The sequence below is a fragment of the Sorex araneus genome, chromosome 2 (genome assembly GCF_027595985.1).
Source record: "Sorex araneus isolate mSorAra2 chromosome 2, mSorAra2.pri, whole genome shotgun sequence".
NCBI classification, from domain to species: Eukaryota; Metazoa; Chordata; class Mammalia; order Eulipotyphla; family Soricidae; genus Sorex; species Sorex araneus.
Genome location: NC_073303.1, coordinates 115226321 through 115248460, shown reverse-complemented (window position 1 = coordinate 115248460; position 22140 = coordinate 115226321). Strand labels below are relative to the sequence as shown.

At 34.6% G+C, this 22140-nt stretch overlaps 1 protein-coding gene across 2 annotated transcripts in view; it reads right to left on the bottom strand.

Annotated features, from left to right (window-relative positions):
* The window catches only part of CSMD3 (CUB and Sushi multiple domains 3), a 1180343-nt gene that overhangs the window by 236995 nt on the left and 921208 nt on the right, over positions 1 to 22140 (bottom strand). For both annotated transcript variants that reach the window (XM_004607658.2, XM_055125482.1), the window contains one exon: positions 10526 to 10642. In XM_004607658.2, coding sequence (XP_004607715.2) covers positions 10526 to 10642 — 117 coding nt within the window. The remainder of the gene's footprint in view (positions 1 to 10525; positions 10643 to 22140) is intronic.

The window sequence follows — 22140 nt, the reverse complement described above, 5'->3', positions numbered from 1 at the left end:
ATAGAAGTAAATTAGTAACAATAAATAACTGAATTAGGAATAAAGATAAGTAGCAACATAAATCATATGTTAAATAAAATTGGTCATTTATAAACACCTTTAAAAAGCAAATGTTCAATTGGAAGTGGTTTTTAAAGGAAAACATACAGAGTAAAGTATGGTTATCAGTTTCAAATAAAAGATAAGAATAGTAGTTACCAAAGGGAGGGAGAGAGCAAGAGTGAATGTGCCTCCCACAGAGGCAAGGGTTGGGAGGGGGGTGGGGATCATGGGAGGGATACTGGGAACAATGGTGGAGAATGGGCACTGGTAAAGTGATGGATATTTGATCATTGTATGAAATGTAATCACGCAAGTCTGTAAGTTTGTAACTGTATCTCATGGTAATTTATTTAAAAATAGTAATTTTATATGCAGGTGAAAATTACATTAGTAAATATTATATTAGTATATTATATTAAATTATATATTAGTATATAGTATATATCAGTATAGTTACCTCAAAAAGGAAGATTTATCCCTATCTTTTTCAATAGTTTATGTTATTCTTACTTTATGTTTACCTTTTTAGTCTATATTCTCAAGAGACAACATTCTTTTTATTGTTGTCATTTTGGACCCACACCTGGCTGTGCTCAGGGCTTTCTTCTGATTCTGCAAGGTAGGTTGCAGCTCATGTGGGGTGCAGGGGGGTTTGTTCCTGATGCTACATGGCAGGCTTGGGGACTATGTGAGGTACAGGAGATCAAACCCAGGTGGATCAGGTGCAAGGAAAATGTATCCACTGTACTATTGTTACAGCCCCCAGGAGAGCACATTCTTAAAGACTGCTTTCACACATCATCAATTTAAGGGAAAAATGTGAAAGCTATGAAATTACAAATTTTGAATGTGAAAAATACAAAATTACAAATTAGAAAGATATAAAATTAAAATAAATTGCATTATCTCTGCTGTGTAATCTTCAACATTTATACGACAAAAATGAAATGCTAAATTTTATTATTAATGATGGTATAATGGGTACATTTGCCTTGCACCCAATCAACCTGGGTTCTATCTCCTGTTCCCCACATGGTTCCCAAGCCTGCCATGCAGTCAGGAGCAAGCCCTGAGCATAGCTAGGTATGGCTCCATAGTGACATATAAATTTACATTTATGCTTCATATCAATGACAGTTATCTACTCATCAAGGTTTTAAATAGAATGTGGGGCCTGAGAAATAGTATCCCTGTCACTGTCATCCCATTGCTCATCGATTTGTTCAAGCGGGCACCAGTAACGTCTCTCATGGAGAGACTTATTGTTACTGTTTTTGGCATATCCAATATGCACGGGTAGCTTGCCAGGCTCTGCCGTGCGGGCGCAATACTCTCGGTAGCTTGCCGGGCTCTCCGAGAGGGGCGGAGGAATCGAACACGGGTTGGCCGCGTGAAAGGCGAAAACCCAACTGCTGTGCTATCGCTCCAGCCAGAGAAATAGTATAATGGGTAACATATTCACCCTGCTTACAGCCAGCCTGGGTAACAATTCCTTGCACCACATATGGTCCTGATTTGGGCAGGAATTATCCCTAAGTACAAATCCAGGAGTACATCTGAGAAAAGTCCTGCCCACTCCTCTAAAATAAATATGTTGTGATAAAGAGCAAAATTTAAGAATATCTTATTACAACTCAAGTCACAGAGGCAATATTGTAGATATGTTTTTACATCGTTGAAGAAAAATAACTCAATTAAATATAGGAAAGAAAATGACTTTTAATATTACATATGTCATATAAGTTTGATGAAATGATGATTCCTTTTTTTAGAAAGTCTCTACCATCACAACATACAGACTCTTAGTAATGCATGAACTCTTATGTATAACAGCATAGACAGTAATGTATGGCCGAAGAATTGATGATGCTACACCAATACAAATTTGTATAGATTAACTGAGCAATCTAAGAAAAGACATCTAAGGATTTCATGCATATTAGGAGTTCAAAAATTCATGAAGGGTAATTTTGGAGAGTAAGCATATTGTCTTTAAAATGAATCATGTTCGCGCCTTCCGCCCAGAGATGAACCGGGAGCCGCGGCACGAGCTACAACCTAGCGCAGCCCGGGGAGGGATTTTTTTCCCTCTCCACCCCATTTTTCTGAGCGAAAATGGCGGCAGCGGTAGCAGCCACGTGGTAAGAGCCACCCTCTAAGACCCCTCCACCAGGAGGTAGGACTTTCTTTAGTGACGTAGCCTGTAGGTGGTCCTGGGAGGGGGGACGTTCCCGGTGCGCCTTCCGCCCAGAGATGAACCAGGAGCCGCGGCATGAGAAACAGACCCTCCGCGCCTATTGACTGTGATCCTGAGGTCTCCTAACCCATTTTGGCACCAGGGCGGATTCTTGCAGCCATCCATTTTGACTGTGAACTGAGCTAAAATATGAGAAACCTATAACTTAAAGTCTTCACTCTTAGCAATGAAGAGAAATTATTAGATGATGCCTATTCAGCAGTCCTGATTGTTGGGGAAAATTTCCAATCAATAATAGTGAGTTCTGTATGGAAATATGAAATGTACTCAATATATATAGAGAATAATGGGAATATCATTAGCTACTTAGATGGGGGGTGGGGTGGGAGGGGGGTGTATTGGGGTTCTTGGTGGTGGAAGGGGTGCACTGGTGAAGGGATGGTGGATTAATCAGTATTTGACTGTGACTCAAACCTGAAAGCTTTGTATTTTTTTCTTTTTTTCACGGTGGTTCAATAAAATATTTCTTAAAAAAATAAGTAAAATAAAAAGAATCATGTTTGTGGTAGGGTTTTGAGGAAATAATGCAACCTGGATGGTTGAACACAAATTATTATAAGATCATTCTGGAAAAACTGAAAGTTTTTTATATGTTATAGATCAAGAACGTTTAGGTTGTATACAATACATACTTGGTAGGGTACTTCATGTATTATATAGTTGCTGAATATTGTCAAAATGTTTTACCACCACTGATCATTTTATTTTAATTTATCAAATTAAATTATTTTCATATGTTTTGCTATACCTTTCTTACATCTTTATAATAAATCTATCATTATTGTGTATGGTTCTTTTATTATATCATTGACATTTTCTTGCTCGTATTTTGTTGAGAAATTGTGCACTTGTGAATTAGGGATGAACTTCTTTTCACCTTTACTGCTTTTATTTCTCTATTACTAAACATATAGAGAACAATTAGATACACAAAAACAATAATCAAAAAATTGAAACTATCATTCTTCACAGCTGAAAATAATATACATGTAAACTTTATGACTCAATTAAAAGCTATTAATAATAATAGTAGAGCAAAGTAACTGACTGCAAAACCAATATACAAAATCTGTTGTGTTCCTATATGCAAACAGCAAATGGAAAGAAGAAAATAATCCTACTAATAATTACATCCAAAATAAATTGAATGTTTAGGAATAAATGTGAATAAATGAATGGCCTATGTAATTAAAATTACAAAGCACTTTCAAAAAACATACAGAATAGAGTCTGAAGAGATAGAAGAGCAGATAAGTCACTTGCTCTGCTCACAGCCAATAAGGGTTCAAGCTCTAGCACTGTTTATAGTCCTCTGAGTCCTGCTAGAAGTAAACCCTGAGCACAGAGCCAGGTGCAATCCTGAATCACAGCTAGTTGTGGCCCCAAATCAAATAATAATAATAATAATAGTAATAATAATGGTGATGATGCAATATGAGACACAGAACAGGCCAAGAGATTTAATATTGTCAAAATTAGTAGTAATAAAACCAAAATTATATAAAATCTAATTAGATTTGGATAAAAATTCCAATAACATATTTAAAGAAGCAGACCAAAAATACTAATATTGAAAAATATTAATAAAAGTATCATATGACAAATATAATTTTTATGAGTATTGGAGGGAAATGGAGACATTGTGTTATCTGATATCAAACTATATTGAAAAGGGGAAAAATAAAAATTTTATGCCAATGGAACAAAAATTACAAACATGCATCAATGTAACAGATTGAAATCCCAGAAATAAACCCATATATTTATCAAAATTTACTCTATAGCAAAGAAATCAAAAATATAAAGTGATAATAGTGACAAGGGGAAATTTTTTCAACAAGTGGTGTTTAGAAAATGCACTAAAGAATCTAACTAAATTAACCTCCATTCGCATAGAAATAAATTAATTCAAAATCTCCCGCTTAGAATTTTGCATAGTTGAAACATTCCAAGGCATTAGCATTAGTCGTGTCTTTGAGAGACCTCCAATTCAACCTCAAGGCAAGTAAAAGCAAAGTAATAGCAAAGTAAAAACAATTGGTACTATACTTAGTAGAAACTCCTACAACAAAGTAAAATGGAAACAAAAAAATAATGTCTTGCTTAATGGAAAAATTTATTTATATATCACATACCTGATAGGAAGTGAATATCCAAGACATTTATACATAGAACTCATATGCTGAATGACAATACAATTTAAAAAACGCACAGAAGATTTTAATAGATACTTCTCTGAAGAGGATATACAAATGGTCAAGATACATGTGAAATGATCTTTATTATCGCTATCAGTCAAATCAAAATCAGTATTAAGAAGAGATACTGCCTCACACTTGTGTGAGCATGTGAATGGCTTGCTACGAAAATAACAAGAACTGACAAGGCTCTGGGGAAAAAGGAATCCATATACATTATTGATGGGGTTATAAATTAGTGAATTTATTTTAGAACTAAGTGTAAAATTTACTAAAAAACAAATGGCAAAAGTGAGGCCTGAAACATAGGACACAGGGTAGTAGACATTCCTTGCATGTGGACAGCCAGATTTGATCTCTGGCACCACATGTGTACCCCTAAGCTCTGCTTGAAGTGATCACTGAGCACAGAGCTACAAGAAGGCCCTGAGCATGGACAGGTATAGCCCAAACACCATCGTCTGCTCCACCCCCCAAAAGAAAAGTAGGTAAAAAATGAAACTGACATATGCTCCAGTAAGCATATAACAAGATAATAAAATATCAACAACATATTTTATTTATGCTAATGTTTACTACAGTAATTATTTATAGTAGTTTAAATCTAGGAATAATTCAAGTACCATCAACAGATGATTGAACAAAGAAGGCATGCTATATATATCCATACACATAATAACTGTATCACTGTATCACTGTCATCCCATTGCTCATCCATTTGGTCAAGCGGGCACCAGTAATGTCTCTATTGTGAGACTTGTTGTTACTGTTTTTGACGTATTGAATACGCCAAGGGTACCTTGCCAGGCTTTGCTGTGTGGGCAGGATATGCGCATTAGCTTGTCAGGTTCTCTGAGAGGGGCGGAAGAATCAAACTGGGTTGGCTATGTGCAAGGCAAATGCCCAACCTGCTGTGTTGATTGACAGATTGGTAGCTCTTTCTCAATTTTGTGGGTGGTGGTGCATGGCCGTTCTTAATTGGTGGAGCAATTTGTCTGGTTAATTCTGATAACAAACGAGACTCTGGCAGGCTAACTAGTTGCTCTAGACCCATGAGCAGTTGGCGTCCTCCAACTTCTTAGAGGGACAAGTGGTGTTCAGCCACCCGAGATTGAACAATAACAGGTCTGTGATGCCCTCAGATGTCTGGGGTTACATGAGCTACGTACACACAATGCACTGTAGCACTGTCATCCCATTGTCCATCGATTTGCTTGAGCGGGCACCAGTGACGTCTTCATTGTGTGAGACTTGTTACTGTTTTTGGCATATCAAATATGCCACAGGTAGCTTGCCAGGATCTACCATGCGGGCAGGCTACTCTCAGTAGCTTGCCGGGCTCTCTGAGAGGGATGGAGGAATCAAACCTGGGTTGGCTGCATGCAAGGCAAACACCCTACCCTTTGTGCTATTGCTCTGCTGTGCTATCCCTACATACACACAATATAATACTATTTTATATGTTAAAGAAGATGGGATTTCTCCAGTCACAACAAAATTAAAGAAACTCAAGGAAATGAAACAAAACAAAGTAAGTCTGTAGAATGAAGGAAATGTGAAACTATTGCACAATGTGTGCTATCAGAGAATATACAATTGATGGAAAAAATAAATTGATGGATCTTATCATACAGAACAAAAGATACCTCAAGCGAAGGGGTGATTTATTTATAAGTTAATCACACATATTTCATCTTTCAAAGTTAAAGGAAAAAGAAGAAATACAGATGAAATTATTCTTAGTGTAGGCCTTAAACTGAGATTAAGTGGCATACAAAGAGAAAATGGGTGTGCATTAAGAGGGAGATCTACATAAAACAAATTGGTCTGTGGAAAAGGTCTAAACTGTTTGCAAGACCAGGAGCATGTGGGACAGTTGGAGCCACCAAAAGTTAGACAGACAAGGAAGGTTTCTTCCCTGTGTCCTGCAGTAAGATAGAGGTGCGAGTTAGCCTGTGACTTCTGCTCTTCCGCTCCGCGTGAGAAAAAAACACAGTGAGGACATTAATGCCATGTATTGTTGCAAGCTGTGAAGGTTTGGGGTTTTTTGATATGGCAGGCTATGGAGGATACTAAAACATCCTCATTTGAAAATTATCCCTTGAAATATGAAAGGAGAGATGGATTTCAGTAAAGCATTGGTTAGAGAATGGGAAAGACTGATAATTCCGAACAGCAATTGTCCATGACAAACTAATTCAGGTAACAGGTTATTAACAGTGAATCATTTCTTTCGATTATTAATTCAAAAGAGCTGCCCAGAATTCTTAGCCAATTGAGTCATATTATGTGCACATTTAACGTAAAAGTAATTCAATTCTTTATTAAGCAAACATAAATAAATGAAATAATTTGGAGAATCATGGCCCATAAGAAATCAAATAGCTCATCTATGTATCTGAAAGAACTGTCATCTATTTCAATATTAGAGGGAAAATGTCCAGAAAAATTATTTCAAGACAATGAGGTATAAACAAAATCATGTACAAGTGATTGAACATATTATCATGAATAATGTTAATTATAAGTAATGTCTGTCCTTATAGAAAGAGTTTAGAACTGAAACCTATATAAAAGTGTAATTCCAATGAGTTATCTAACTTTAACTAACATCTATGAAACTGCTATTTAAAAAGTAAAGTTCTTTAATCCATGGCAGATAAGCATATAATAATTTAATTTTTATAATTTCCTGTCATTGTCACTGTCATCCTATTGCTCATTGATTTGTTCAAGCGGGCACCAGTAATGTCTCTCATTGAGAGACTTATTGTTACTGTTTTTGGCATCTCCAATATGCACTGGTAGCGTGCCAGGCTCTCCGAGAGGGGCAGAGGAATCGAACTCGGGTCCGCCTCGTGAAAGGCGAATGCCCAACCTCTGTGCTAGAACCTATTACTATTGCCTGTTATCTAACATGTACAAGACAAATGGCATACTGAGAATGGGGAAGAGTGAGAGTCCAACAGATAAGGCACTTGCTTTATAAGCAACTGGCCTTTGTTCAATTGCTGGCACTCCATTTGCTGCCCCAAACCAACCAATGTGATCTTCAAATATAGTACCAGCAGTAAACCCTGGGCACTGCCATTTATGACCCAGAAAACAAACAAAAAATATTTAGAAGGTAGACTAAGAAGTCAAGGATCAGAATATAATTTTGCTAGACTTCTATTAGAAAACATCAAGAAATCTATTATTATACCAGTCACAGAAATGCATGGTATAAATTTTTAGAAAATAATCTTTTCAGGTAAATATTTTTCACATATATATTACAAAGGGGCTGGAGCATAAGCAGAGCGGGTAGGGCGTTCGCCTTGCTCAAGGCTGACCTGGGTTTGATTCCTTTGCCCCTCTTGGAAAGCCTGGCAAGCTACTGAGAGTATCTCATCCCCATGTCAGAGCTGGCAAGCTACCCATGGCGTATTTGATATGCCAAAAACAGTAACAAGTCTCACAATGGAGATGCTACTGGTGCCTGCTCGAGCAATTCCATGAGCAACGGGATGACACTGAGACAGTGATATTACAAAGATAAGAAATGTAAGGCTTAGACCATTGAATTAAATAATCTAATAAAGATAAGCAAATTCAGTTGTAGTCAGACTCTGAATAGCTGAGATGCTGATGCTTTATATCTATACTCTCACTTTGCCAAATTACTCAGTAGGCATAAAACTTTTATACATATAAAAATACTGCAAATGGGTTACATAATTTGCTTATAGCCAGATACAATATGACAGGCTTAAAATAGCATTATTATTTGGATTAATTTGCAGCTTGGAATAAAGAGTGACACAACATTATATCAGAAAATTAGTTTCTTTACTAAAAATCAAAGAACAGTTAATTTTATACACAAACTTAAAGAACTTGTTTTAAAACTTGGGTTCATTTTTCTTCAATTAAAATTAAAATTAACTGACATCAGCTTACTAAAGACTTTCATGTCAGTGGTTAATAATAGCCAGGATATGGAAATAATGCAAATGATCAATGAGGAATGAGTAGATAAAAAAGATCTGATAGATGTAGATATACACAGTGGAATATTATGCAGCTACAAGAAACTGCAATGTGTTGCAAATTGGATAGAACTGGAGGACATCTTATTAACTGAAATAGGTAGAGGGAGAAGGACAAATACCAGCTGATTTTTCTTATCTAAGGTAAATAGAGGAAGAAAACAAGAGCATGGAAATATTGGCAGTATTGATGGAGGACAAACCCCGGTCTCTTGAGAGCCAAAAGGAAATGTGATGGGGAGAGAATGGAAAGGAAGAGGCAGACTAGGAGAGTCTTAAGAACACTGGTCAAAGGGTTCTAGAATACAAAATCATCATTATCTCTATCATGACCATGTTACCTAAAGTGTAGTAAAATCAAAAAAGAAAACACAAGGGGTTTCACAACACAAATTCATCATTATCACTATTGTGAACATATTTCCTAAAATACAGTAAAATAAAAATTTAATTTTGAAATAATTTAACATACAATTTTTGTTTATGATCACCTGTGCTTCTTCTCTTTTAGAACATAAATAACTTATTCTAAAATATTTCCAGGTGTCAGTCCATGTACCACAAAGAGTGACTAACTTTTCTTATTTCTTATTCTTTGGGCCAAATGGCACCCTAAGAGCTGAGTATAATAGAACAAATTATTGCCGTCTAGAAAGAATTTATATAGCCATACAGTCTTCTGAACCATCAGTACTAGGATTTTGTCAGCAAACATGTAATAATTTTAGCAGTTAAAGCTATAAAACCTTCTGGCAAGGGAAGCGAACACTCTCTTTGGCACAAATGGGAAAAAAGAAACTAATTATGTGGATGATGTTTTACTTTCTAAACTGCCATTCTCTTCACAAAGGATTCACCCTTGTTTCAATAAAACAGTGCACAAGGAAGAACTATTTTAACAAAGTATGGACATAGCACCTTGCTAATGCTAACATCATGGTTCTATTTCAAGGTTAAAATGCAAGGGTTAGTGTTTCATGTCTGATGGCAATGTTCTCTCAAGATAGTTAAAGACTGTGGATTTGTTTCAGCAGAGACGAGGAGGATATCTAGGCAGTATCTGGTTATAAGAAATTGGACTGAAAGCATCAGCTTATTTTATACAGCAGCAGAAACATTATGTCAAGATCTGATTCAAAAATCTTCAGATGATAAAATTCTAGTCCTTTTAGATCAAGTGTTTGGTCTTTCTTCCAGACCTCAACAATCATTCGAGCTACAGGAAATTGTTCACCATCAGCATGGTGGTGTGAATCTAAATTTTAGAATTCTGAACTTGCCTCTAGTCTTGGTCCCATATTCCAACTAATCCATATTCTTGGACATCCCCACTCATAAACAGCACTCCCCCAGAGTTAGATTCGGCTGGTCTCCATTCCCAAAGCGTTAGAAATGAGTGACTTCAACTTGCGGACAGAAAGATGTGAAGGCAGCCAAGAGCACTTTGCCTTGTCAGTGCCAGTGTCAGTTTTTGGCTGGCAAGAGGAGCTCCTATAGCCCCTCCGATCCATTCATCATCATCGCTATCCCCAACACTAGTCTGTTCAAAATAAATCCATCCTTCCTGAAAATGGGTGAATAAGGTATTCAGCTAAAATGACGGTTTGTATATCCTTTTCATCATTTAAAAATTTTTGATATTTGACTTAATGCATATTTTGCAGAGCAAACTTTGTTTTCTGCTTGGATGATTTTGCATTTTACATCATTCTTATAGAAAGGCACTTGCAAGGTTGCTGGCTGTACTTATTTTAAAAAATTAAAAACAATCCTGTTTTCATTTTTTTATATTGTTGTTCACCTGTGTACTTGACTGTTAATTCAGATTGAGTAAAATGACCTCAATATTTTATTGTTACAAAGCTACCATCTTAAAAATTTATAGAATAAAGGTGTTTATGAATAGTATATATCTTCATTTAAAATATAAAAAATCTAAGAGTTCTCAATAACATATCTGGATCCAAATGAGATGTGATAAAATAAATATTACTTACCAAACTCCTTGGGAACTGCTATTGAATAAACACAATTATGGCCCACGCTGTAATTTTTTGGATAGGTTGGTGATAGAACTGTGCCTTCTGAACCTGTTGATCGACTTCCACAGGGTGCTAGAAGATGAAAACAATTGAAATATCATCTTAGGGTATACTTTAATTTTTTTCTATTTTTGGTTATTAATATGATTACTATATCCTAAGGTATACAATGCATTTCTGTCAATGAGATCACCTATTTTCAAGTATATAAATAGTAATGTTGTACCATGCTAAACTTCTAAAATACTTATATCAATTCTACTCAGAAGCGAAGTATTATAATAATGCTGTATGTGACTATCTGCAGTAACAATAATAGCATCATAAAATGATACTGTGGAATTATATAGTTAAGTAAAAAACAGTTTTATTCACTCTCAGTTATTTTTTTAGCTATCGAAATTAACTTAATCTTCTATCAAATGAAATATTTCTATGTGGGTGTCTCTTAGGATATAAGTCAGTAAGTAAACTATTGTTTCATGATACAAACCATGATCCATGTGAATTAAATTTAAACTAAAGGAAAAGCTGATAGATTTGGACTGTTTTATGCTTTTTCAGTCTCAAAAATACTGTTTTTAATATATGAGGATAAAATTAAATTTAATGGTAAATTTTTTGATGGCAGGTCTGTAATTCACAACATAGGCTACACCAATCAATGTTCTAGCCTGGAAAGCAGTAGCTACTGATGACAATTTAGATTTTGAATTTACAAAGACAATAGCTGATATTCATAAAGTGAATGAAAACACCCAGAAAAGTAAGCTAAATTATACCAGCTGGTAAATGAGAAGGACTGAGGAAAGCCAAGATTTAGGGTCTGATATGTGCCATCTAAGAATAAGTTTCTCGGGAGCCATGGAATGAGAGCATTTCTATGAAAAGAAAATGTTCAAAAAGATCAAGTATTGCAAAGTGGTAGCAAATGCAAAGGGGTTTGGCATGCTAAGATTTCTGGAGTGTCATCAAAGTAGACTCTAATCTACTTTTACTTCATGATTTCCTTAAGAAAACATTTTTATTGAACACACTTTTTGGATCCGACCAGTATTGCAGTTTGAGGTGCAACAAGTCCTTAATTGGTGATTCAAAAAACAGGAACATCAATTTTCCTTTCTGTTGGGAATCTTGGCCTACAGAGCATGCTTATCGGGCTGTTCTACATATTTTTACATGAATTGGGACAAATTTATTGAGCAAACGGCAATGAGCAATGCCCCACCCAGAACTGGGTAGCAAGCCAGAAGCTACTGCTCCTCATTCCCAGAAACATAGAAATTGAGGGTTTGCTCTGACTTCCTTTGCTTTGACTTTCTTGGGCTTCTTTCAGTCTGGATTAATGAGAATTCTCAAGTAGCAAACAGCATAATTTCAAGTGGGGTATTTTTCTGTAAGTTACCAGATACAAAGCCAAATATTCCAATTATTAAATTGAGGTTTTTCTTATAGTAATTTTTTCTTTTTGGATGGAAACAGGGGATGTATTTTGGGAGCAACTTACTAACTAACTCAAGCTAACTCCTGGCTCTGTGCTCAGTGAACTATATTATACATTTTTAAAAGTTTTAAAACTAAAAATTAACATTGGATAAAGGCCTATGTGGTCAGCAACACCCAAATACCACCTGGCCCATTATGAAAGCATTTTTAAGTGTTGCTTTTAAAGAGGAAGGAATCATTGCAAAAAGAGTAATATGGACTAACCTAGGCGTTTGTGAAATATATGTTAAGAAACAAAAGATACTAGCTTTATACAGCAATTAAATCATTAGAAAAATGGAAACATATAATTCACATTGGGAATGTACTAGATTTTATGCCTGATTTTCTAATAAAATAAATCTGGACTCAGAGGTGTAAGTTGGGGTTCGATGTATCAAGAAGTAGAAAATAATTTGTGAAAAAAGCCAGAGCACAAAATTTCCATGTAACTAGCACCATCACAAATAAAAGAAAAAGTAAAGAAAAGACACGAGAAGGGAAGGGAAGGAAGAAAGAAAGAAAGAAAGAAAGAAAGAAAGAAAGAAAGAAAGAAAGAAAGAAAGAAAGAAAGAAAGAAAGAAAGAAAGAAAGAAGGAAAGAAGAAAGAAAAGAAAGAAGAAAAGAAAGAAGGAAAGAAAAAGAGAAAGAGAAAGAAACAGAGAAAGAGAGAGAGAAAAGGAAAGAAAGAAAGAAATAAAAAAGGAAGAGAGAAAGAAAGAGAGAGGAAAAAAGAAAGAGAGAGAGAAAGAAAGAAAGAGAGGAGGGAGGGAGGAGGAAGGATGGAGGAAGAGAAAGTCTCTCCTGAGTGTTTGAAAAAGTCAAATTTTACAGATTTCTGGTTACTTTTTTCTAAATGACACAATATTTTAATGTGCACATGCTCTCTCACATCACAAAAGTATATCAAGTTTAGTAGAGTGGCTAACAAATGCTCTGCTTTCCTAATGTTCATAAAATGGTAATAAATGATTATAATTAAAATACTAAACTTAGAACTCTCAGCAACAACAATAAATTGACAGTGATGATAATCAACAAAGATGTATTACTCTCATCACTCATCATTGTTCAAGATTAGAGTAGTTAGGTGTATTCTTATTTCAAAACTGACAACTATTCAACTGATAATGCTACTGATGAGATAATCTTTCAAGAATGAGGTGAGTTTTATTTTAACTTTATGATTTTAAGGTGCTTCCAAACAACAATACTTTAAATCTTTGTCACAAAAATGTTATTTTTGTACTGGTAAGGCATGCACAACAAAATGAACTTCTAACTCAAGTTCAATACTGTGATTTATTCATAAATATTCTGGCATTCCAAATTAATAAACATCTGACAACCTCAATTTGTTTTGTATACTTTGTTTTGCATAATGTATATTAAGGGTAGATTTGATGGAAAATATCACTTATATGTGTGAAAAGTTTTTTTAACCTTTGATAAATATATATATGATTAATAAATATATATATATAAGGTTGAAGTATAATTATATATCCTTAATAAACTAATTTTATCTTAGATTTTATAATTTGTGTTGGCAGAAATAACTTTACAAATTTTCTATTGCCCGTGTTTACTGCCTGGCCCAACATAAAGTATAATTCTGAGTGTTATAGCAACTGACAGTACAATATTTATGTACTATGTAAAGACTATAAAGGAAAATTAACTATACTTTGAGTTAGAGCTTTACTACAATCTTTATGTTTATAAAACTCTGAATAACTCTGCCAGACTAACATAGACCGACTCTCCTAGTATCAGTTTCTATAACTTTTGCAAATTTCTCTTCCTGTTTCAATTTTATCTTATAGGTATACACAAAAAATAACATCCTTTTTCTATCCACCTCTGTCAACAATCAGTAGAAAAACTAATCACTGTCACTGTATCACTGTCTTCCTGTTGATCATCGATTTGCTGGAGCAGGCGCTAGTAACGTCTGCATTCGTCTTTGCCCTGAGATTTTAGCAGCCTCTCTTTACTCATTATTCACAGCAGGGAAAAACTAATAATTACATTAAATTATTCTTATTTTTGTTTTTATTTATTTATTTATTTGCTTTTTGGGTTCACACCCAGTGATGCACAGGGGTTACTCCTAGCTCTGCACTCAGGAGTTACTCCTGGCAGTGTTCAGGGGACCATATGGGATGCTGGTAATCGAACCTGGTTCAGCCACATGCAAGGCAAACACCTTACCTGCTGTGCTATCACTCCAATCCCTATATTATTTTTAGATGAAATGATTTCCTGCTACATCTGTGGGCTTTTGGTCACCTTTCTTTGTTTTTATGTTTTGATAAATCCATCTTCACTAATTAGAATAAGAACTCACTTCTTTTTTTTTTTTTTTTTTTTTTTGCTTTTTGGGTCACACCCAGCGATGCTCAGGGGTTACTCCTGGCTTTGCACTCAGGAATTACTCCTGGCAGTGCTTGGGGGACCATATGGGATGCCGGGGATCGAACCCAGGTCGGCCGCGTGCAAGGCAAACGCCCTACCCGCTGTGCTATCGCTCCGGCCCCAAGAACTCACTTCTTGATTAAAATGAACATGATATTCATCACTAACACTTAAATATGGACATATAATATCTTTATAGGACATGCTATTAATGGAAATAGATCTATGATTTAGAATGTTCAGGAAATACATGGATAATAGAAGGAGGGATGGGGCCAGAGATATAGTACAGTGGGCATGGCATTTGTCTCGCAAGTGACCAATCTGAATTAGATTTCTGGTTAATCCATATGGTGCCCTGAATTCTGCCAGAGTAATCCCTGAGCAGGGAGTCAGAAATAAGTCCTAAGCACTTCTGGGTGTGGACCCCAAAGACAAGAAGAAGGGAGGGAGGGAGAGAGGGAAGGAAAAAAAGGGAGGGAGGGAGAAAGGGAGGGAAGGAAAGGAAGGAAGGAAGGAAGGAAGGAAGGAAGGAAGGAAGGAAGGAAGGAAGGAAGGAAGGAAGGAAGGAAGGAAGGAAGGAAGGAAGGAAGGAAGGAAGGAAGGAAGGAAAGAGTCATTGATATGGGACTTTAATTACACATGCAAATCTGTATGTACAAATAGTGGCTCACTTTTGAATGTGACTCAACACAAATGTCCATGCTGGAATTAGTGTGTTAGCTTCCTTAGGGTTTGAGGAATACTATATACTTCCACACACTCTGGTGGTCATGGGGAATCTATTTCAGCTAAACATTTAATGGGACTTACATACCTGGAACAAACTTTGCACGTGCCTGATTGATATTTTAATATGTTATTATTTGGCTGAATCTATCATTGACTTTTTTTTTTTTTTTTTTTTTTTTTGCTTTTTGGATCACACCCAGCGATGCACGGAGGTTAATACTGGCTCTGCACTCTGGAATTACCTCTGGCGGTGCTCAGGGGACCATATGGGATGCTGGGAATCGAACCCGGGTTGGCCACGTGCAAGGCAAATGCCCTACCGGCTGTACTATTGCTCCAGCCCCTATCATTGACATTTTTGACTGAAATTAATTTTGGAATTGTAGCACTATAGTACTGTTTTTTTTTAATGAGTATTTACCTATACTAAGTATTTAAACCTTTACACATTAAACATAGCCTATTTTAAATGCCCCATTCCTGACACTATCTGACTTTCAGGAGTCAGCACATTATACTTGCTGCCTGTACTTTTATTTAGTTATATCAGTCTTCTTCTCATTTCTCTATCACTGTAACTACCATAATACATACAGTTTCCTGGTGGACTCACCAGTGGTTCACAGTTTCAATCATCTCCATGAGTTTTTACAATTGCTAGTGATTTTCCCAATAAGTAAGTTCTATATTTCTATTTACTTCCTAGAATAATTCTGTCATGGTGAATTCTCTTTTAGTGGATGACTGAAACTGGGACTGCAAAACAGGATACTATGAAACTATGTTTACAGTCAATGTATTATACAAACATTTTTATTTGTTCTTATTCCAGAAAAACATTTAAATTTAAGATAAAATCAAGACATTCCTACTTTTAATAAATTTATATGAACCTATATATTTTTTAAGTAATTAATAAAATCTTTGCTGTATCTGATACCAGGAATCACTGCTGCTTTAAATTCAGTTACTACTGTATATGTGTGTGTTTGTGTATGCGTGTGTATAAATACATAAATATATATGTAGTTTTAAAAGTTAGAAATATATCCAATGATACAAATTTTATAATAGGAGTTACATGAATATTAATTTGTAAAAAATAAGTAAACTTGTGTCTATCATTTTCACAGTGTCAAATTTGTCCTTGCATTTTATCAATGTAGAGCATACTCTAGTTGAGTGAAGAAAATCATGTGGTTTAATTTATAATATTTACTTGTTATAGCTTTTTTATCATCTTTGTTGAATTTGTATGGTTTCACTTGCATGCATGAAATACATCATGCTATAACTAAACTATATATGTTTTTCCTCTAAACTATGGAACAAGAAAAATGTGAGAATGAGACTACAACTGGATTTGAATAAATATAGTCACAGAACTAAAAGAATTTCACTGATACGACTTGATCATGTGTATGAGAGGACAGACGAAGGAGGAGGACTGGAGAAGAAAGACAACAAAACACATTTTGTACTGGATGAAATAAAAGTATTCCAACTCATTGCTTTAAAAAGTACCTAGCTTGATTTCTAAGAAAAAAATTCACACATCTATATGACAATTTTTATTAAAAAGTATATTTATAATTAATTATATATTACTCAAGAAAAATGTAATTTAAGTTGCAAGTAGCTGAAGGCTATGTTGCGTGTATTATAAAGTCTCTAAGGTATTTTTTAAACTGATGAATACAGACAGGTCACAAAAGAACAAGATGGTATATTAAATCAATAATTTCTTAGATGTGTCCTATGACTCCTTGAGTTTGAAATAACTGCTGTATTTTACAAAAGTTCTGGTCTACTTCTAATGAATTACTTATGTCTTGCTGTAGCTTGATTGAATGTCACAGATTATAAATCTTGGCATAAAATGTGCTGAAAATGATATCTCCCATGGATTCTTTATTTTTTTAACAGAAATCCCTTCATAAACCTTAAACTCTATGATATGAATTTGTAATACAGAAAGCTATTATCCCAAATATTAAATTTAATATAAAATACTATCATTTTTTTAATTTCCTTTGTTCAAAACCCTGATCTTAGTAAAAAATGTCAGTTTAGCTATTCATATCATAGCTCTGTTCATTTCTCCTATAAACATAAATAGTTCATTGTTTCTGCCTTTATTCATAAGTCTCCCCAACAACTATTAGAATGGTTTTAAATACTACTTTAGATTACAAACTATTACTCTCAGAGTTTAGCTATTTTTATCTTAATTATCCTATATAATCACTTTTTGTAAACTTACTTATATTTCAGTGAAAAATAAAATCCAAACTATATGAGTTTTCAATCATTTCATCTGTTCACCTATCAGAGCAAAATAAAATCTTTAGTTGTTGATTAATTTGTTATGCTTCCATACTTGTTTTATAAAAATAATCAATTTCAATATTATAATTGGTGGCTTAAAAACTTTTTAATGACTAAGCAAACTAACTAGAATATGAGCTCTTTATCTGTCACCTCATTAATTTTCTAAAGTTATTCACTTACTGTCACTGAATACAAAAGCATTCCTTGTATTTTCCAGCATTCTAGGTACATGTTCATAGGCGTATGCTATCAGAAAAATAAGAGGTTCCTAGGACAAGGGATAATCAATAGCTATTTTTATTGGTCAGGTATTCCATTTTACCATATTTAAATTCTATTATTAATGTGATCTGTCAGTATTACTATTCTAACAATGATAGCTCTGTCACTCAGTTTTAACCTCATTAAGATTGACATCTAATTCACACACCAAGAAATTCACACTTTTAATGTTTACAATTGTGTAGTTTTTTAGCATATTCAGAAAGGTCTAGAACAAATTTCACACATTTCAGAATATCTTTCTTCCCAATGATTTGTCGCTCTACTTTGGCAGTAATCTGAGCAGTTATGAGCATGGGATAGAGTGAATTGGGATCTTTGCAAATGGGGGTGCAGTGAGTGATGGTCTTAGTTTGGTCAAGGGAGCAATGAGAGAAAAAAAGAAATATCTGTGTCACTCCTAAAGTAATGTTTGTACTCAATATCAGTCATTCCTCATTCAATCCTGTCCCAAATCCCTAGAAATCACTAATATATTTATTATTAATGAATGTAGAAACCCATATGAGATAACAAGTTCTTAAAATGATTTTTAATTAATGGTACTTTGCAAAATTTAAAATCCTTTTCCATTGCTTGGTGTAATTCTTATTTCTTTCCAAGTCATTGATATTTAGTGAATTAATCTTTTATATCACATTAAAACTTTTAAATAACTAATTACTGTATCACTGTATCACTGTCATCCCGTTGTTCATCGATTTGGTCGAGTGGGCACCAGTAACATCTCCATTCTTCCCAGCCCTGAGATTTTAGCAGCATCTCCTTACTCATCTTTCCCAATGATTGGAGGCTCTTTAAGGGTCAGGGGACTGAGACCTGTTATTTTTACTGTATTTGACATATCAAATACAACCCAGGGAGCTTGCCAGGCTCTTCCGTAAATAAGTAATACATCAGTAAAGCAAGTTTAGAGAAGAAGGTATTCTAAAAATATATAAGTCCTACCTGAACTGTTAATAAAACAAATGTTGCTTTTGGGGAAAGTCTTCTAGATTTGTTGGAAGTTATCTTCATGCATCACTTCATAAATTATTTCAGGACACTGTAACTTTTATTTATATACTATTAACATGTTTCTCCAATTAAGGTCTATTTCTTTTACTGGAAGCCAAGGTCTGTTAAGTTGAATTTCCAATGTCTTTCCATTTATACCTATGAAAACTTATCAGACTGTCTGTATATACATATATATTATATATACATATAGGTATATGTATATATAATATATATGTGTGTATATAATTGACTTCTAATCAATATATTTCAAGACTATAGGGGAAATATTAAATATATATTATATTTATATAGTAATGTTGGGATTGGAGCTATAGCACAGCATCTAGGGTGTTTGCGTTGCACGCAGCCGACCTGGATTTGACTCCACCATCCCTCTTGGAGAGCCCGGCGAGCTACTGAGAGTATCCCGCCCGAATGGCAGAGCCTGGCAAGCTACCCATGGATATTCAATACACCAAAAACAGTAACAAATCTCACAATGGAGACTTACTGGTGCCCACTCAAGCAAATCAATAAACAATGGGACGATGGTGCTACAGTGTAGTGTTAAGTAATATTGATATATATATTTTTACAAAGTCCATAGATTTTTTCTAACCTTTTGTATAACATGGGATAGTAAAATACAAGATAAAAGTCAAAGCTTTTAAATAAGAAAGTCTAGATATGAATTTCAACTTCACTATTAGTGGGTTTCTTGGAAGAGAGGAGAATTTGTTTGAGCTGTAGAGTCCATTCTGTTTGGAATTATAACACAGACTTAGGTCAAATGAATTAGAATTCAGATGATCTGCTGCAGTATCATCTCAAGGTGATACAATGAGGCTTTCCAAGAGGCTGTCAGAAAAGGCCTATAATTCAGAACCCCTAGAAAAATATATGAAGAAAAAGGGCCAGAGGAATTTCCCTTGTTTTACATCAGATTCCTTTATATGACTATAAAGATATAGTCATATCTTTAAGTAATCCTCCCATGGCAATGCCACTCTGTTAGATCTTAACTTTACTCTCCGTATGTCATTTTCCTTAAGGATGAACAGCGGGGTTCTATACCCTACAACCTCCAGAAAGATGAGCCTTTCAGTTCAATTGAGATGCTGTGACAAGTAATACAGTCCCTTTGTTAACAACTTTTAATGATCAATGCAAATGTGATCATCTACTTATTTGAACTCTCTTTTCGAAGCCCAGGAAGTAAGGGAAAGAATCTTGCCACAGTGAAAAGGGAAGAATCTGGCAGACTTTTTGCCTACAATTTCTTAACATTCTATTATAATACTTTTTTTCTTTCAATGAAATTGTATGAAAATGAAAAAAAATCTTTAGTTTTTACTAGATCTTAGTAGATTTTTTCCTAACAGTATAAGAGCATTTAATTTAATTTCAAATATATACAACAAAGCAATGTAGTACTAGAAATAACCAGGACTTTATCAAAACAAGTGTTCTCAGAATTTCTGTATTGCATTATCTTTGTAAATATTTTAAAAGTTTGCTTATATTAATATTAGCAAACTTCATAATAGTTATGAAACCTACATGTTAGAACATATAGTGTAAGACATTAGTTAAAAACACATAGTAAACCAAAGAAACTTCAATAGCAGATTTATAATCCTCTAATTACTATATTTAACACAATTGGTTTCTTTTCAAATATATGGAATTTATTTTATTTTATATGTTAAAAATGACTTAAGGTCCATAGGTTTCATCAGTGTGTTCAAAGCAAACAAAATAAAATACCTTACATTTAGTCAATTCTTCCAAATCACTTGTTGTTGTCATTTTCGGTCTACTTTTGCTTTTCAGGGAAATTAGGAAAGAAAAAGGTTTTTTTGATCTGACACAATCTAAAAAACTATAATTACATTGCTTGTGTGGTTTTTGTTTCTTCCTAACAGCATTGATACCAATGTTTAATCTTGAACACTGCATCATTAGAAAGATGCTAAAGCTCAGGTTTGAAATTTGGGAAGAAACACCAATAATTAGAGCTGACTTAGGTTTTAGGTTCCTTAGAACCATAGCCAAATTACGGTTGGGATTTACTTACTGACTCTTCCATGGCATAAGTAACTGGATTTGTGTTTTGGGATTGGAGACAAGGAGAGGATTTGCAGAGAAACTTTGATTTTTTCCCTCTCTTATGTATATGTCTCATTAACAGATCTCATGAAGAGTTAATGTTTCTCTAAGTATAAGAATAAAATGTTGCATTCCATACTTCCCGGTTTAATAAAGGGAACAAAGTCTGCTGCTGCCTGTTCCCCACCCTTTTGGGTGTTTTTTTGAGTATTTAATATAGCCAAACTTTTGTTTGTCTGTTTGTTTGTTTTTGATTTTGCGTAATACTCAGTAATGCTCTGCCTGTAAGGCAAGTGCCTTATCAATTGTACTATGTCTCCTGACTCACATAACCTTTGAATTTGTTCACAGTGCAAGGCTGAGGCCTTCTGACCTTTAACAGTAAACATTTCTAATTTAGAGTGCTCACAAGCAGAGACAAGAAAAAGTACAGTGTGCCCAGGTGCCTAGCTTGCATATGGCTGACATAGTTTTGATCTCTTGCAACACCTTCAAGTCTCCTGAGCACCATCATGAGTGATCCAGAGGCACAGAAATGAGTTCCGAGAATTGCCAGGTAAGATCCCCAAACAAACAACAAAATACCGTAACAAAGAAACAAATAAAACATACCCAGACAGTGTTATATGCACCATATAAAGATAGAATGTACATCAGTTTTTCTCTTAAGCAAATAAAAGACATACTATTTAGTCTTTCTTTACTTTGAAAATTTGAGATTCTGACTGGTCTTTGTAGTGACTTTTACATACTATGTGCCTTGTGTTCCAGAGATGTTTGTTCAATATTAAAATTATCTTTTGTTCTTCTTGAGTTTGTCAAATGAACTCTGCAAGTAGGATTTTTATTTTTCTGGAAGTAAAGATTTTGTTATCAGTTGATCTCATTTTATAACTTGAATATCATTTTCTAATACTCCTTGAATCTTACCAGTGTATAATACTGACAGTTGTTTATTATTTTCTTTATCCACAAAGAATAAAAAAACATTGAATTGATTCAATTTTCAAAATACTTTTCTCCCTTTCCATCTGCAAAAACTGGTGACACATTCATAAGGCACGTTTAAAGACTTAAATGCAGAGTTTAAAGGGCGGAGAATAAGGGCACCAATGTATAAATGAAAGCCCTTACAGCTACCCATTAGAAGCATGGCACAGGACTGAGATGCCAAAATCATGGTAAATAAAGTGGCTTGAAGTTGAGCTCAAGTC